The sequence below is a fragment of the Mustela nigripes genome, chromosome 14, assembly GCF_022355385.1.
Source record: "Mustela nigripes isolate SB6536 chromosome 14, MUSNIG.SB6536, whole genome shotgun sequence".
NCBI classification, from domain to species: domain Eukaryota; kingdom Metazoa; phylum Chordata; class Mammalia; order Carnivora; family Mustelidae; genus Mustela; species Mustela nigripes.
In genome coordinates this window covers 105,654,584-105,672,850 of record NC_081570.1, presented here as the reverse complement: position 1 = coordinate 105,672,850, position 18,267 = coordinate 105,654,584, and the positions used below count along the sequence as shown (strand labels likewise).

Genomic DNA, 18,267 nt, shown 5'->3' with positions numbered 1-18,267 from the left:
GCTCCTCCTCTGGTGGCCACTCCTCCCAAATTCACCCTGAGGTCTCCTAAGAGGACTGAGGAGAACAAGGCTGAGAAGAGGAAAGCGTTCTTATGATTCCCAGAGAAATGGATTCTGAGATTCATGGAGTAAGAGATGTTGAGACCTGGGGCACCTGGGTGGCTCAGTCTGTTAAGCACCTGCCTTTGGCTCAGGTCACCATCTCCTGGGTCCTGGGATAGAGCCCCACGTTGGGCTCCTTGCTCAGTGGGGAGCCTGCTTCTCCCTCTGACCTTCCTGTCTGCTTGTGCTCTCTCTCTCTCTCAAATAAATAAACAAACAGAATCTTAAAAAAAAGAGAGAGATTATTTCATGCCTCGGTTCCCTGTCTTCATGCTGCCTACTGTGGAGCAGTACAGCCTGCTGAATTGGGGTTGGGGAAATAGAGAACTAAAGAGTCCAGGGTGGGGGACAGGACAGCTACCCCAGGAGCTCCCCTACCAGTGAGAGGCCAGGGCTGCCCCCTTTCTGTTTCCCCAGTGCCCTGGGACAAATGAGACGGAGACAGAATCCAATTCCCTTTTATTCCCCTCTCAGGAGTCAGAGATGAAGATGAAGACACATACCCAAGAGCTTCAAGTTTATTCTTTATACTTTCTTGCTCCTCACATCCAAACAGCTGAGCTTCCCCCAGATCAAATATCTTTCCAGGAGAGCAAACTTGTGCCTCCACATGAATTCTGATCGGTCTGGGGGCCTCCAGACTCTGGCAGTTAGGTCAAGGTCTCCCCACGTGAAGGGAAGCCGGCAGCTCCTGCCATATCTGTACACAAAAGCTCAGAACACTGCCTCAGCATCTGCGACCCTGGTGTTCTGGAGCTCCAGCAGCCGCTGCACAGCCTCAGTCAAGTCCCACTCCCCGAGTCGGCGGTTATCTCGAGTCCGAATGTTCACTGCTCTCTCACTCTGCTCTTTCTGGCCAACCACTGCAGGAAGAGAGGAGGTTTGCGACTGTCAGGGCACACTTACCCACATGGGATAGGCAAAAATTCAAGAGACCCCAATCTTTAAAAAGGGTGAGAGCACAGCCCAGATATAGTTCAGGAAAAGGGTATATTTAGCTGTCTCTTGCTCTCCAGTTCCCCTGATCATCCTGACGAGATAAGGAAATGTTCCAGACATGCCCTCCATGCCTTATCACTTCCAGTCAGGAGCCTAGGGGTCGGAGATAGTAGGGTCAGCCAGAGAGAGACAAACAGAGCAAGCAGCAGACCCAGAGAGAAACTGTGTGTGTATGCCCCCCCACATTAAAGAGAGGGAAGGGTGACAGGCAAGACTCACAGGCAAGCCCAGGGGGTCATGGGGCAACTTGCTCTAAGTGCCACTGGGCGAGTAGGTGTATAAAACAAGAAAGCTGAGGGGTGCCTGGGTGGCTCAGTGGGTTAAAGCCTCTGCCTTCGGCTCAGGTCATGATCCCAGGGTTCTGGGATCAAGCCCCGCATAGGGCTGTCTGCTCAGCAGGGAACCTGCTTCCCTTCCTCTCTCTCTGCCTGCCTTTCTGCCTACTTGTGATCACTGTCCTTCAAATAAATAAATAAAATCTAAAAAAACCAAAACCAAACAAACAAACAAAAAGCCAAGAAAGCTGAGTGATCTGATAAGAGGAGTTTCTGCTCCTTGTCTTCAAGACAGAGCTCTGAGTGGAGAAATGAAAGAAGGAACAAGGTGGCCTGACTCTTCTCCTTAAGTTCTTTATCATCATCCCTTAGGGCTGACTCCATCTGGGTCTAGAATAAACAAAGCTAACTAATTAACACCTTATTAGTCCTTCCTGTCCCTTTCTCTCTAATGCTCCTTTGGTTAATTAACCTAACAGACACCAACAGCTTGGAGGAGGGTCAGAAGAAAACCGTTTTCCTGAAACCATAAAACATAGGTGATAATATCTTGGACATTGGCTTTAGCAATGTTATTCTGGATGTCTTCCCAGGCAGGGGAAACAAAAGCAAAAATAAATTACTGGGACCACATCAAACTAAAAAGCTCTTGCACAGCAAAGGAACTGTCAATACACTGGAAAGGCATCCTACTGAATGGAAGAAGATATTCACAAACACTATATCTGGTAAGGGGTTAATATACAGAACATATAAAGAACTCATACAATTCAACACCAAAAAACAAAACAAAACAAAAAACCAAAAAACTGGGGCGCCTGGGTGGCTCAGTGGGTTAAGCCTCTGCCTTCGGCTCAGGTCATGATCTCGGGGTCCTGGGATCGAGCCCCGCATCGAGCTTTCCGCTCACTGGGGAGTCTGCTTCCTCCTCTCTCTCTCCGTGTGCTTCTCTTCCTACATGTGATCTCTGTCTGTCAAATAAATAAAATCTTAAAAAAACAAAACAAAACACCAAAAAACCACCAAACGGTCATACTTGAAACTAGGTAAAAGGCCTAAATAGACATTTTCCCAAAGATGACATAGAGATGGCCACCAGGCACATAAAAAGATGCTTAACAACACTAATCATCAGGGAAATGCAAAACAAAACCACAATGAGATATCATCTCATACCAGTCAGAATGGCTAGTATCAAGGAGACAAGAAATAACAAGTTTTGGCAGGGGCGGGGAGGAAAAGGGACTTTTGTTCACTGTTGGTGGGAATGCAGGCTGGTGCAGCCACTGTAGAAAACAGGATGGAGGTTCCTCAAAAAATTAAAAAAAAAAAAAGAAATACCGGGTACCTGTGTGGCTCAGTGGGTTGGGCCTCTGCCTTTGGCTCGGGTCATGATCTCGGGATCCTGGGATCCAGTCCCACATTGGGCTCTCTGGTCAACAGGGAGCCTGCTTTCTTCTCTCTCTCTGCCTGCCTCTCTGCCTATTTGTGATCGATCTCTCTGTCAAATAAATAAAATCTTTAAAATAAATAAATAAATAAAAATAGAAAAAGAAATATCATAAGATATCTAGTATTGGTACTGCATGGTATTTACCACCTCCCCAACTCCTGGCTAAAAGAAAACACTAATTCAAAAAAATGTATGTACCCCTACGTTTACTGTAGCATTATTAGCAATAGCCAATATATGGAAGCAACAAAAGTGTCCATTAACAGATACATGGATAAAGATGTGGGGGGGTAAACACAAATACATATACACACAACAGAATATTACTCAGCCAAAAAAAAAAAAAAAAAGGAGGGGTGAGATTGTGTGACAAAATAGATGGACCCAAAGGATACTATGCTAAGTGAAGTTAGTCAGAGAAAGACAAAAACCATATGATTTCACATTTTTTTTTTTTTTAAAGTAAGCTTTATACCCAACTTGGGGCTTGAGCTCACAACCCTGAGATCAAGAGTCACATGTTCTACTAAATGAGCCAGCCAGGTGCCCCATATGTCATTATCACTATGTCATTATTGTAGTAACATTGTATGGTGACAAATGGTAGCTACATTTATTGTGATAAGCACTGAGTAATGTACAGAAGTGTCCAATCACTATGCTGTACACCTGAAATTAATGTAACATTGTGTCAACTATTAATGTAATATTGTGTCAAATATATGTCAATTAAAAATTTTTTCATTTAATTTAAAAAATAAAGAAATTGGGTGGGAGGTTGGGGTACCAGGTGGTGGGTATTATGGAGGGCACGGACTGCATGGAGCACTGGGTGTGGTGAAAAAATAATGAATACTGTTATGCTGAAAATAAATAAATTTAATTAAAAAAAATAAAGAAATTAATGTTAGAGTTACTATGCATATAATTAGAAATAAATGGTAAAACATACAAAAATTATAAGGATAAAATTGAGTCCAAAAAGAAATAGTGTATTTGCATCAAAATACAGTGAGCCTTGGGCAACATCCCCAGAGCCAATATGGTTCAAACTGTCCCACTCAGTCTCAAGGGGAACTTTAGTGGAGATGTCTGAAAATATGGGCCCATCGGGTAAAATTCAAACACTGGCTGGCTACACACAAAACCAGACCTAGTCTTGAAGGTACTCACTTTCCACCATACATTGTAATAATCTAAATCTCACCAAATGTTTTCTCAAGTGTCTATGATTTTGTACTTTTTTTGTTCTGTTGAGAATATTATATTGTTCTAGGTGTTGGTCTGCCTTCAGCTCAGGTCAGATTCCAGGGTCCTGGGATCGAGCCCTGAGGCAGGGTCCCTGCTCAGTGGAGAGCCTGTTTCTCCTCTCCTTCTGCCTGCTGCTCTGCCCACTTGTGCTCTCTATCTCGCTGTCAAATAAATAAATAAAATATTTTTTAAAAGAAGAAAAAGGAAATTATTCTGAGGGTGAGAACTGATTGTCAGGGGGTAAAAGGAACCCAGGGCCCAAATGGCTCAGGTGTCCTGAATCCAGCTCAGGTAATGAATGAACCCCAAGTAACCCAAATAAGCAAATAAGCAAATTTAAAAGGAAAGAATAGCATGGGAGGCTGGCAGAGAGTGCAGGGCTCTGAGGGTCTGTGCTGCTGGTCACTCACCGAACTGAAAATTGTAGTGGGCAAGCTGAGCCCGGCGGACTCTCCGGCTGAGGGTCAGTCCTGAGTCAGCATCCAGGTCACAGACCAGACCTGCAGCCTGCAGCCTCTGCTGTACCTGGGGCAGGGACAGAGGTTTGATGCCAGGGACTGAAGGCTGAGAAGCTAGAATAGTCTGATACCAATCTTCCCCATGCCCCAGATCTGTTCCTCCATCCCCTGCCTCAAGGGTCTCTGATTCTTGCGGACAACCCCTCTTTGTTCATCTTTGCACTGAGGCCGGTCCCCATCTCCCCCGTAGTTTCTGTCTCCTTCCCACTGGAGCCAAGCCTACCACCAATTCCCCAACTCTGCCTGCTCTAGCCACAGCACTACCCAACTAGCTACTTGACTTTGGTACTATCCACATCTTTACTTCTCTCTAGAAAGGAAATATGAAACCAACACTTCTCCAGGTCCCTTTTGTGCCAAGTGCTCTACTGTCAGCGTTTAACATTTGTTAATTTGTTAAATTTCCAGGCATCCCCAGAGGCAAGGAATTAAGTCTCATTTCTCAGATGTGGTTCCAGCATAAAGGCAGGCAGCCATTTGAGCCCAGTCCAGTGGCTCCAAATACTATTTCCCTTCCACTCTACTATGTGACACCTTCCTACCCACTGATCAGCTCTGGACTCCAGGTAGTCCTGCTTCAGCCCCTGTGCACCCTGCCCAGCTTCTCCTCACCTCCCTGGCATATTCCTCTTGCTCGGTTCCCACAGGGATGACCAGCACCTGGAATGGGGACAGCCACAATGGCCTGGTGGAGAGAGGAGAGGAAGGCAAACTATTTACTCTGGCTCTGACTGCAACTGTGGCTGCGGAGAGTTGATCTGAGAGGAAAACAGAAGAGGCGATCTGAGGAGACCAGGACCTGGAACATGCACCATCTGCTCTGAGGACCAGAACAGAAATCAGGGGCCAGAGTTCTCACCATTTTCCTCCACAGCTTTCCGCCAGCACTCCCAATATCCTTTCCACAGAACCTAGCACTGCTCGGTGAATGAGGACTGGACGCTCCAGGACTCCCGCCTGCCTTGGAGGGAAAAAGGAGGATAGATGGAACAGAGGAAGAGTCAATAAGATGTGCACCCAAGAGCACCATCCAGTTTCCAAGAAATATTTAGCTCCAGCAAAGGTGTAGAGGATTCGGGTTTCATTTTTAGGGACAAAGACAGAAGGGGAAGTTGCTCTCCACCTATTCTGCTGGTAGCCAAGGGAAAAGGGGACCAGGCGAGGCTCTGTACCCCTTGTACTGGAGGTCAAATCTCAGGGGCAGCTGGAAGTCAAGCTGGATTGTCCCGCACTGATGGGGCCGACCCAGGGCATCGTGGAGGCGCACATCAATCTGGAGGAGACAGATGGGAGGATGTAAGGGCAACCAGAAGCAGGAGCTTCTACTGAATGTGCCCCCTACCTTCTACCGACCCACATGGCAGGCTGTTTTGAGATGTGTCATTGCTATAACACACTCTACTTCACTCACTAGGCACTCCAGCAGTGGTTCCTTCTACTCAGTAAAGGTATGACTTTAAGGGACATCAACACTGACACAAATGACCCACCCACACCCTGGGCTCTGAATTCCCTGACTTCATCATCTTCAAGATCTTTATGAGCACTCATGCACAGATACAGCCTTCATCTTGCCACTGCCCCGAACTGTGCGCCTCCAGACCACCACATCACACACCCCGCTCCTCTGATGACCGTCCTTGGTCTTCTGGCTCCGACAATTATTCCTACGAATTGCTTGTAAGTTCCTAGGTTCCTTCCCATTCACAACCCATTCCCTACCCACCTTTCCTTCTTTCCCCATGCAGCTGGGACCACTCTTGCTGGTTCCCTTCTACCACTGTTCTCCTGTCCCATGCCCAAGGCAAAACCCAGCCTGGTGGCACTCTGGCCTCCCACCATCTTGGCCCTACAACAGAAACCCCCCGAGCTGCCTCGCATGCCCCATACCACACCTAGCATGCATTACCCCATGCATAAATGGGAACTGATGCCACCATGCTAGTCCCTGTTTGAACTTTAACTGGGGCCTTGCTACTGTCAGCAGTCCTTTGCTGCCCTAGTCAGTTTTGTGTCCTATTCCCAAGGATTCTCTTTCTCCTCTTCCTATCTTCACTGCCTCACTGTAAACTCTCCTCTGCCCAACTCCCATCTCAGCAAATGATCCTGTCTCCCATCTCACGGGGAAATCAGATAATGATAACATGAGATGGAAAGATGTCTCAACTTCCTGTCACCACATCTACAGACTTCCTTGCATGTGCCCCCAACTTCTCTTCCTGCCTCCAATATGATGCCAAAGGTGGTCTCTCAATCCTACCCCCTCAAACCTCCCTAAGAAATTCCCTCTACTGAAACCCTTCTACAACTTCAATTTCTCCCTGACCCTAACAGGCTCTCCTTCATCAGAGCATTTAAACATTCTCAAATTTCTCCCTTTATCACCAAAATCTCTTTTGATTACCCATGCCCCTTTGGCTACTCTCCTTCACTTTTTTTTTTAATAGGTTTTATTTATCCATTTGAGAGAAAGAGAGTGAGAGAGAGCATGAGAAGGGAGTAGGTCAGAGGGAGAAGCAGACTCCCCACGGAGCTGGGAGCCCAATGCAGGACTTGATCCCAGGACCCCGGGATCATGACCTGAGCTGAAGGCAGTCGCTCAACCAATTAAGCCACCGACGTGCCCTCTCCTTTACTTTTTTAAGAGCCAAAATTCTCAAAAGAGTTATGTTCATTCATTCAGCTCAGACTCCAACTCCAGCCTCCACTTTACCAAAAATGATCCTTCAATATCTTTTTTCTTTTTTAAAGATTTTATTTATTTGACAGAGAGAGTAAGAGAGCACAAGCAGGGTGATGTGCAAAGGGAGAGGGAGAAGCAGGCTCCCTGCTTGGCAGGGAGCCCGAAGTGGGGCTCAATCCCAGGACTCTGAGATCATGACCTGAGCTGGGGCAGACTCTTAATTGACTTAGCCACACAGGCACCCTGGTCCTTCAATATCTAACAGCCTTTTCACCAAATCCAGCAGACACTTTCCGGTCCTTTTTTCCCCCTAACTTCTACTTCTTCCAACTTGGTCTTCAAGTTTGAACCCTGACCTCAGCCTCTGCCTGCACTGTTCTCACCTAGAATTCCTCTGTACTTGGCGAACAGTGAACTTTCAGGTTAGAAAGAGAATCCTGCAGAGACCTTTCCTGACCTTCCTGAGTGACCTGCTCCCTTGGTACCTACACAGGGCAGATTCAGAGGCCCCCAAATGCCTATTTACCTCCCATCCCTTTCACAAGACCACAAGCTTCATGGGGGCAGGAGACGTACTGCTCTTCTTTACATCCTACACAAGTTTAAAAATATTCCTGTCTATTAAATACCTAATAAAGCAAAATAATAAATGAATGAATAAAACTCTTAGCAGGGTCCCCAACCTACCTTAGGCCCATAGAATGCCCCATCTCCAGGGTTGAGGTCCCAGGGTTCTCCAAATTCTTCCAAGGCCCTCTGAAGGACCTTTATGAGGGAATGAGACAAGAGAGGACTGTGTCATCTTATACTTTACGAGCAAAGGATCTCTCCAGTCCCCAACAAATGACCCACTTAGCATATGCCTCTAAGGAGGACCCTGATTCCCATCTCCCCTCCCCCACCAGAGAGTGGTTTATCTGCCTCTTCACCTACATACCTGCTCAGCCTGGTCCCAAAGGCAAGGCTCTCCCAGGAAGCCAGACGGCCGGGTGGATAGTGCCAGGCGGAAAGAGAAGCCAAGGACAGCATAGACAGAACGGAGGAAATCAAGACAGCCTCGGATCTCTGCTTCAAGCTGGGGGCAGAAAATCGAGTGGGTGAGCTATATGCTACCTAGAGCTCTGGAGTGATGGGAGTTTGGGGGGAAACACAAGGCAAACACGTAGGACAGTTAGGGGTATCATGTAACTGAGTTGTAGCATATGAAGAGAGAGACTGGCAGTCAGGAGTGTTGGCAGTTCATGTGGAGAGTGGAAAGTGGTTCGGAAATGCTCGGGCGAGTTAGGCAAGGGCCACCTGATCTGGTGCACAGAAGATGTGAGCATCGTCCTGCTGGAAGCACCGCAGCCGGGTCAGTCCCCCTATACTGCCGGAGGCCTCGGCCCGGTGGAGGGCCCCGAAGTCGGCCAGTCGCAGAGGCAGCTCTCGCCAGGATCTGGGCCGATGAGCGAACATCAGGCTGAGGATGGGGTGTGGAAGGGTCAGGGCCATAGGGAAAAGGACCCCCTGCAGACTGCTCCTCTACCCAATATGCTTATTTTCTCTGTGCCATCAGCTAGCACCCTCTCCAGCCTTAGCATGCCCTCCTGCTGAGCCCTGTTCATCCCACTCAGCACAATTTGAGCCCTGCATGGCTGAAAGTACATTCTTTAGGAATAGCAGCAGTGGACTCATTTACTACACCCCTACTCTGTGACAGGAACTGAGGCGAAAGAGGAACTCTGGACAGCAACCCAAACCCTTGATGTTACACAAGGAGACTAAGGCTTAGAGAGGTATGGTTTCCCCAAATTCACCTCCCTTAGCCGGAGGGTAGATTCAAGACTCAAATCAGGTGTCCCAGTGCTCTGCAAAAGGCGCTTTCTGTTACTTCATATTGGGCAACCTGGCTGCCACCCCCAGTCCTGGGAGGACCCAGGCCTCCTGGCTCCTCACTCACCAGTGTGCAGGGCAGTTCATGGGCTTGAGGGCAAGTGTGTCTGTGGGACGGCTAGCAGAGTGGTCACTCAGGGAGCTTGCAAGCCTGTCAGAGCCTTGGGGCTGCAGGGCAAACATGTCTTCCTGGTAATGTTCCCAGTGTCCTGAAAGCTCCCAGAGTTTCGTAGAAAACAGCATGGGAGTTTTCACTTCTGAGAAGCCACGGCGGGTATACTCGGCCTGGAGAGAAGAGTACAGATGTGGAAGGTCAGAGTGACTGGGGGAGAGGTGGATGGCTGGCAGGTATGTGAGTCTCCTGAGATCTCAAGCCATGCTGCTCTCAGCCACAATCTGTTAAGTACCATGTTCTCTCTCCACACTCCCACCCTAGGACCTTGTTAAAGGACACCAGCACTTTACAATGTTTACGTTTAATCCTCCTCTTTTAACACTTGGCATCTTCTGGGCCTTGATTTCCTCCCTGGTCTTCCTTCCTCTCAATTTGGGTCCCCCATACCTTGATAAAAGCCACCAGTGCGTTATACACCCTTGTCCCTCGAGGCAGGAAGAAGCAGCTCCCAGGACTCAGTTCATGGAAGAAGAAGAGCTCCTGTGCCTGTGCAGGAATGGCAGTGTCACTCATGGGACAAAGTGGGGACGAGGGAGCTGCTCAATCTCTTGGATTTGTAATCTGCTCCCAACTTCACCATCAGGTTTCTTCACACCCACTCCTCTCCTCCCAATCTCTGTACCTTCCCAATGCGCCGGTGGTCCCGTAACTCTGCTTCTTCCTTCCATTCTTCCCAGGCCCTCAGCTCCTTTGCTGTGGGGAAGGAGATCCCTGACACCCGCTGCAGTGTCTCTGGGGCACCTGAAGACCTCCACAGGGATGAGGAGTTCTATGGGAGGACAAGGGAGTCAGAGAGAAGATGGGTTGACTGTAGATACCTAAGCTCTCCTTGGATGATGCTTATCTGATACTGAGCTTAAGCACCGCAAGTGTCCCTTCTCAGTGCTCATTGTTCCCCGCGCCCCCACCAGCATACCACTATCCTCCCAGACCTCCTGTCATGTTTATAGCCTCAGAGACACTCAGACTCCAAACCCCTACTTGTGTCCTGCTCAGGCCTAACTTTAACCTGCCACTTCTTTTTCTTCCCATTCTCCCACAGGCACCATTGTACTTAGGACCACCCCCTCCTCTCCCAGTAACTGCTCACCAGAGTAACCTTAAGCTCTGGTCAGATGTCAGTCTATCCATCCACTTATCAGCCTCCCACACTATGTTCTACTCCTGGCCACATGAAATTCAAATGCCTCTGCTTGCTCTTTTCTTGAGCCATTTAACAAGAAATAGCCTATGTTTTATAAGCACTTTTAGCTTTTCCTCAAATACTTTCTCCCATGTTAGCTGACTTTGTCTCTGTGATGTGGATTTACTGACAGGATATAAATTTACAACAATCTTATTTCATAGGTGGGGAAGACAGGTAAGGAGAGTTACCCAAGGCCACATACTTCACTGGTGGCAGAGCTAGGACTGAGCACAAATGGCTAGGTTTTCAGTCCAGCGCTTTTGGCTCTATATACCTGCCTCTCCCCTTGCTTCCTGCTCCTGATTCCAACTAATAAATAAAGCACCTGGCCCAGGGACAGTATTGTCATAAAAGGCATGGCTTTCACTGATAGTATTCTACCTGTACCCTTCATATGATGTTCTATACACCCTCTCTCCACAGAAGCCTTCCTCATGTGACTCTGTCCAACCTGTTCACACACTCCCTCTCCATCTCCCTACCACTGAAGTCCAACTACAGAATGTGAATTGGCTTTGGGACCCGGGAAGGATGTTTGCAAAAGGTAAGGGATTTGTAGGAACTAAAAATCTTTCTCCTTCTGGATTCTCCGCTCAGCTATTAGAGGAGAGAAGGGGCTGGGAGAGATCATCTTCCCATTCCCCTGCTCATCCCAGTGAACACAGGGATCTCAGCCTAACCTTGCCCTCAAAACTGACCGTTAGCAGCTTCAGTCCTCCAATCTGTCCAGTATGCCGAAGGTGGGGGCCCCGGCAAAGATCAACCAGCATGCCACACCTGGGAGAAAGAAAAGGCCAATTAGTAGTTTCCAAATTCTTGAGCTTCTAGTGTTTTCCCTCTCATGGACTTCAGCAGACAAATAAAAAAAGTGAAGAACTGTACTACGAAGAGCAGGAGCAATGGGAGATAAAATTATTTCCTGTTCCTATTCCTTTTCTAGAGCAACAGATTACCTTCTACCTTCTTTCCCTCATCCCAATTCTGGCCTTCTTTGATGCATCCCACCTCTCCCTTTCCGCTCATTTTGACAACTCTCACCCGTATACTGTTGCCATTGGACCTGTCACTTTCTCCTCAATCAGGCGAAGCTTAAAGGGGTTATCCTGGAAGGAGAATGAGGGTAAGTCTTTATTCCTACATAGATGTCCTGGGAGAGAGCTACTCTTTCCCTCATGTTTCTGGGTCTTTCTCCTAAATGTGTGCACCTCCACCCCACCTTGAACAGCTGGCGAAGCTGATCCTGAGACACCTCTAGCCTCCGGAAAGGTTGAGCGGCAGCTGTGAGTTCCTGGCAAATCCGCTCCAAAGCAGGCAGCTCTGAGCCCCGGACTGTCCTGGAAAGATGAGAATTGGGTGGCTTGCATCTGCTGAGAAGCATCACCTGGGTGCCAGAACTGTTGGCTAGGAGGTGAAATCCTGCTCTCTAGAGAATCTAGAATTATTGGCAAAGGCAGACAGGTATAAATTTTCCTGCAGGAGGAAAAGCTCTATGTATGAAATTAAAAGCTGGATGTAGGCAACATGGATGGACAAAATTAGAGCAACAGTAATGAAGGAAGAAGTAAAAGTTAATTCCTAAAGACTAGAGAAGTTTCAAGCAGAATTAGACAGAAAAGGAAACGCACAGACTAGTGGAGAAAATGGCACCAATATCACCAATGTCACAGTTGAGGCCTGGAGAGGCTCCTCCCCAAACTTTCTCCTCCAAATTGAACATGCTTGATACCCCAGAAACGGGACAGAAACCACCCCAGTGAAAGGGTACACACTCAGTTATAAAATGAATTACATTTGAGGAGCTAACGTATACCATGGTGAATATAGTTGATAATTCCACATTGTATATATATTGAAATTTGTAAGAGCAAATCTTAAGCATTCATACACACACACACACACACACACACACAAAGTGAGGAACTGAGGTAACGAATATGTTAATGAATTCAATTGTGGGAATCCTTTCACAGTGTATATAAACATCAAATTACCAGGTTGTACACTTTTTTAGTTTTAAAAGTTTATTTATTATGTCATTTCTACACCCAACATGGGGCTTGAACTCACAACCCTGAGATGAAGAGTAGCATACTCTTCTGACTGAGCCAGCCAGTACCTCTTACACTGTACAATTTAGTGTGTTTGCTGCCGAAGCAAGCACTATACACTTTAAATACGTTACTTTGGGGGCGCCTGGGTAGCTCAGTGGGTTAAAGCCTCTGCCTTCGGCTCAGGTCATGATCCCAGGGTCCTGGGACTGAGCCCCATGTCAGGATCTCTGCTTGGCAGGGAACCTGCTTCCTCCTCTCTCTCTCTCTTCCTGCCTCTCTGACTACTTGTGATCTGTCTGTCAAATAAATTTAAAAATCTTAAAAAAAAATACATTACTTTGTCAATTACACTCCAAAAAGTCAAAAAATGAAATAAAATACGGTTAAATATCTAAAAAAGAAAGCACCCCAGAATCGTTCTCTTTCTTTGCACTACTTACCGCTCCTTTCCCAGGAAGAAATCATGGTAGAAGCCATATTCTGTACTTGGACCTCGGCAGAGGACAGCACCAAGGAGTTGTTCAGCTGCTGCCCCCAGGACATGGGTGCTGGAGTGCCAGAACACCTGGGTTCACAAGAAAGGAGTTCATAATCATCTCCTTTAACCCCTCACTCTCTGATCCTCTCCTCAGAGAAGCTGGTGTGAAACCAGTAAGGCTCTTCCAGAAAAAACTACCACAAAATGGGGAACCTGACCTTGGAGGTGAACACTAAATAGTAAAAGAAAAAAAAAACTGAATAGAAAACAAAAGGCTAGTATAAGCAATGCACAGATGACAGTAGCCCCCTGCCCCACTCCTCAGTGCTTCCCAGTCCTAGAGCATAGAAGCAGGAGCCCAGGCTTCTTTTGTTGCTCTTACAACATCCTCTTTTAGGGCTTCAGATTAAGATGGTAGTTCCTAAGGGCTCTGTTTGGTCTTTTAGTTCTATTTTTTTACCATTCCAGAAATCTAATGTGATGCAACCCCTCCTCCAGGATTTGATCACCTTTTATACATAGGTGACAAAATTCCATTTTTCTGGATCCTAACAGATGAGCTCTATTTTACCTAAGCTGACATGAAGACGACAAAGTGGGAAGGAGGCCAGTTGTGTGCTCAGTTGTGCAAGTCAAGTTAGAATTAAAAAATGTAGGGGCACCTGGGTGGCTTAGCCAGTTAAGCATCTGCTTTCAGCTCAGGTCATAATCCCGGGGTCTTGGGACTGAGCCCCAGCTCCGGTTCCTGGCTTGGTGGGGAACATGCTTCTCCCTCTCTCCCCTGCTCATGCTCTCTCTCAATCTCTCTCTCTCTCTCAAATAAGTAAATAAATAAATCATCTTCAAAAAAAAGAATTAAAAAATACATGCTACAGATAACTTGTAACGTATGTCTGTAGAGTTGCAAGGACTAAACTGGCAAATTACCTTTCTATTTTCAGCTTATGATCTCTCCTTTTTACTAGTACAAATGATGTCTACTTAATAGACTTGGTTTCCTAAGTTTCTGGCTTAGCCAGGTCCAGTTAAGACAAGCAGAGTGTGTTATGTCTCTGTCCCAGCTGCAAATGGAGAAACCGAGGCAAAATACTAGAAATATGCCCACTTAAATATCCCTTAGTTTAGGGACACCTGGGTGTTACAGTTGGTTAAGCATCTGATTCTTGGTGCAGGTTGTAATCTCAGGGTCCTGAGATGGAGCCCTGTGTTGGGTTCTGTGCTCTGCACGGAGACTGCTGGGTTTCTCTCTCTTTTCCCATCTCTCCCCACCCCCCCTTCCCCCTCTCTAAAATAAATAAATCTTTAAAAAAAAAAAATACACACACACATAGAGTGGTGCCTGGGTGCCTCAGTTGGTTGACCTTCAGCTCAGGTCATGATCCTGGGGCCCTGGGATCGAGCCCCACGTCTAGCTCTCTGGGAGCTCAGCAGGGAGTCTGCTTCTCCCTCTGTCCCTCCCCTTGCTCCTTCTCTATCTTTCATTCATTCTGTCCCTCAAATAAACAAAAATTTTAAATTAAGGAAAAAAGTATATAAATATATATATAGATAGCTAGAGCTCTCTCTCTACATATATGTATATCCCTTAGCTGAATTGCCATGGTGTTCCCAAAAAGGAAGAGACTTACTGCCTTGCCCTCTGCAGAACTGAATGTTAGAAACCTGAGGTCAGAATCTGTCTCCAAGGGCCGCTCCAGATCATAAAGTTCTCCATTCACTTGAGCAGCCACTGCAGTATCTGCCAGTGTTGAACTTGGCCAGAGGAGGGGTGATGATGAAGAAAAAGACATGGTTACAATCCACAGGGGAAGAGAGGGACTTATCTCTCAACAACTCCAAACATGAAAATGGGGAAAGGTGTCACCAGAGCAATAAACGATGGATAATAAACGAAGGGTAGACACTATGAAACTAATGCAAATAAAAAGGAATCCTCAGGAAAAGGCAATCTTGATAGGGACGGAATAGAAGCAAGCAGAATTTTCATTTCCTGCTCAAGTCCTTCGAAGTACAGAGGAAGAAGGATAACCCTGGCAGGTATAAAATGAGCCTGGTACCTGATCTGCTGGGCTAGTTGGTAAGGCGTTGTGTTCCATGCCACAGCATCCACTTTTTGGCCTCCAGGGAGTGATATCTTAATAGTCCGCTGCTCCTTCTGTGCCATGCTTGCTAACCTCTTTACCTGAGCAGTCCATAGCTCCTCAAAAAGGCCAAGCCGCTCTGTCAACCAGTGTGGAGGGGTCGGCACAGCTGCCTGGAAGGAAAGAGGTTAGGAGGTAACATGGGTCCCATCATTCCTTTCTGGGACTGGGGCTGCTGGGAGATGAGAATATTGAAGTGATCTTGGTTCCTAATTCCTAGTCTGTAAGAGGACTACGACATACAGGGGTGGGAGTCCTATGCTCGCCAGTCTGTCGACCCTAGGAGAAATGGCTGCAACTAAGAGCTTAGGGTAGCCGGGTCCAGCGACTCAAGGCAGGGGTAAGGGATGTCAGGCTGGGTTTAGAGTCTACACCCACAGCAGGGCTGGGTGCGACGCGGTTCATAACTTTTAGGTACCTCACGCACCGTGTGCAGCACGCAAGTTTGCAAGCCTGGGAGCCGGAGCCGCCGCCACCTCTGATAAAACCCCATGTTCCTTCAGACCCGTGCCTACATGCTTAAACAAATTGCAGTCGTTTCTCCGTCACCGGATTCCTCCTCATTGGCTTCCGGCCCGACAATACCCATGGCCTATTGGTTCATATAGCTGCCACTCTAGTCTGGGACCACCTCCAGGATCTCCGAAGAGGTATGCCCCACACAGCACAAACAGCTGTGTGGGTGGTTCCGGGCGAGCGGAAGACCTAAACTGTTACACACACCAGCAATGCCGAAACCTGAAGTTTTAGCCCAAAGTAGCAGTTACCTATCCTGCAGCTTTGAGAACTGCGGCAGGAAAACTCCTGAGAAATGAGAGTGGGAGAAAAACAGATGGGAAAGACTAGCTAGTCATTTCCTTTGAACTACAGGTTTTCTTTTACGTAGTCTTTACTGGCAGGTAAGAACACAGATAGGGCAGTCTTTGGAACCAGACTGTATCAATCCTGGATCTATCTCCCATTCACTGTGTAATTTTAGGTAGATTATTTAATTTCTTCTAAGCATCAATTTCCTCAGCTATAAAATGGGAATAATACTAGTAACACTTCCAACTGTTGAAGTTAAGTTCATGTAAATCGTGCATGGTACACGGTAATGGCTACAATAGCGACAAGCTGTTAGAATAAATGAATTTAATAGCGTTGGGGCTGGAGCAACGAATCTGCAGAGGGCACTTAAACTAAATCACCTCATAGTCATAGTGCATATGAGGGACCTTAGAGATCTCTTAATCTTACACGTGGAAGAATTTAAGGTCAGAGAAGTTAAGTGACTTAAGGTCAAACAGTAAGTGCTGATGCTTGATTTTGAAACCGTGTCTTACACTCTCCTATCACATTATGCTTTCAATAGAGTTTACCTCAAATACACCTACGCATCACTTCAGAAAGAGGTGCCTGACTCTAGAATCTTAGCTGCTTCCTACACAAGACCTTGGACAGAGGACCAGGTATACCTGATTTATTTTGCACAGTAAAAATTGAAACACGATCACATTTGTAGTCAAGTATGAGGTGAAATGGACTTGGGGGCAGCTGTAAGGTTCTCAATAACTCTCCTTTGTCCCCTCACCTGGGGGTGGGGATGGTTGGAGATGGTTCTCAAGTTTCCAATGGTAGTGGAATCAAGGATTTTGGAGAAAGAGCTGTCAGAGAAAGCTGTTTAATCTAGGCTTCCAGAGGTCAGAAGTACTTTCTGGGGTAGACGGTAGTTGACTTGAGTCACAGGCACCACTTGGCATCTTGGTTCCATCTCCTGACATCCTGAAAGACAAAAAGATATAGACAAAACTGTGGAAGAGGAAAATCACTTGTGTGTGGGAGGGGCGGTCTGGAGGGTTGGAAAAAGGTAGACAGGATTTAAAAATGACATTCAGAAAGTGGGACAACAGGCAGAACTTTTCCCATGGCTTTGCCCTAAAAGGGATGGGAATATTATATTGCAGGTGACAAAATGATAGGTTCTCAATAATCATTGCATTAAGAATGTATCAATCACTGTATTGACTTCAAACTCCAATGGATACATTTATTGACACATACATTCTTTAATCATTCCACCTCGTCCTCCTTTGGAATACTAGAGGGATGGTAGAATAAACAGGCTACACTGTTATGGCAGCTTCCTGCTCTCATCCTTCAAACATGTACTGATTTACTGTGTGCAATGCACTGAACTGAGGGCTCATGGGATGCCCATCAATCAACAACTTCATCATCACCTGTGTAACTTGTGTTGCAGTGGAGGAAGGAAGGAATGTCAGGAGTTACTGCATTCTTCTTGTAGGAAACAAGCCAGGCAGCCAGCAAGGAATAGCAAGCCAGCCAGGGCCAATTCATTAATCAGTGATTCTTTTACAATTTCTGATTTGTAACTGCCTTATCTCAGCTTCAGGGAATTTTAACCCATTTGTCTGGGAAACATTTATCCCTAAAACTGCTCTTACCTTCCATCCAGAATATTGCCAAACACCTACTATGTGCCAAGTGCTATGCCTTCACTATCCTATTTAATTCCAAGAACAATCTTGACAGGTAATAGCTATTTTTATGCTCCATTTAAAACATGGAAGACAATCCTCAGAGAAGTCAAGCCCTAGCCCATCTGAATCCAAAGCCTGTGTTATGCCATGCCATGCTGCCTTCCAGCAACCAGAATAGTCCTAATGCATCAGGCTTGGTAGCAAATCTCCCTTTTTCTCTGCCCAGTACATCACTTGTAGGGCCAAAGAGGCCTTTAATATAGCGTGAAAAGAGGGGTCCAATAAAGGCCAAGGAAAGAAGTGTATTACCAGATTTTCTCTAACCAAAGTTAAAGAAAAATAGTGTTTAGGAAATCATGCCAGCAGATTTCAGAGAAGTTCAGAGAAAAGGCAATCCTCAGTTAAGCATAGCCTAGACCATTGGTCACATTTTGGGAAGTTCTCAGCTTTATTCTACTTTTAGAATAAACATCATAGGGGCACCTGGGTGGCTCAGTGGGTTAAAGCCTCTGCCTTCAGTTCAGGTCATGATCCCAGCCAGGGTCCTGGGATCAAGCCTCACGTAGGGCTCTCTGCTTAGCAGGGAGCCTGATTCCCTTC

General features: G+C 46.6%; 1 protein-coding gene across 6 annotated transcripts; it reads right to left on the bottom strand.

Moving 5' to 3' along the window:
* Positions 1-544: 544 nt before the first annotated feature.
* Positions 545-15,735, bottom strand: TARS2 (threonyl-tRNA synthetase 2, mitochondrial). Of its 6 annotated transcripts, XR_009399617.1 has the most exons (19): positions 15,603-15,735; positions 15,101-15,297; positions 14,672-14,795; positions 13,006-13,130; positions 11,731-11,848; positions 11,553-11,617; positions 11,213-11,291; positions 9,951-10,097; positions 9,716-9,814; positions 9,221-9,438; positions 8,578-8,740; positions 8,219-8,356; positions 7,969-8,046; positions 5,771-5,871; positions 5,458-5,559; positions 5,211-5,283; positions 4,491-4,605; positions 2,725-2,877; positions 880-965 (listed from the first exon to the last, which is right to left on the bottom strand). XR_009399617.1 is itself a non-coding variant. In XM_059376037.1 (18 exons), exons 1-18 carry the CDS (start codon positions 15,675-15,677, stop codon positions 817-819), a joined length of 2,166 nt encoding a protein of 721 aa, XP_059232020.1. In that variant the 5' UTR covers positions 15,678-15,735; the 3' UTR covers positions 545-816. The 6 variants fall into 6 exon arrangements, 3 of the variants coding, with proteins under 3 accessions (XP_059232020.1, XP_059232021.1, XP_059232023.1); XM_059376037.1 differs by lacking the exon at positions 2,725-2,877 and having other exon boundaries at positions 545-965; XM_059376038.1 differs by lacking the exon at positions 2,725-2,877 and having other exon boundaries at positions 545-965; positions 15,612-15,735.
* Positions 15,736-18,267: the final 2,532 nt, after the last annotated feature.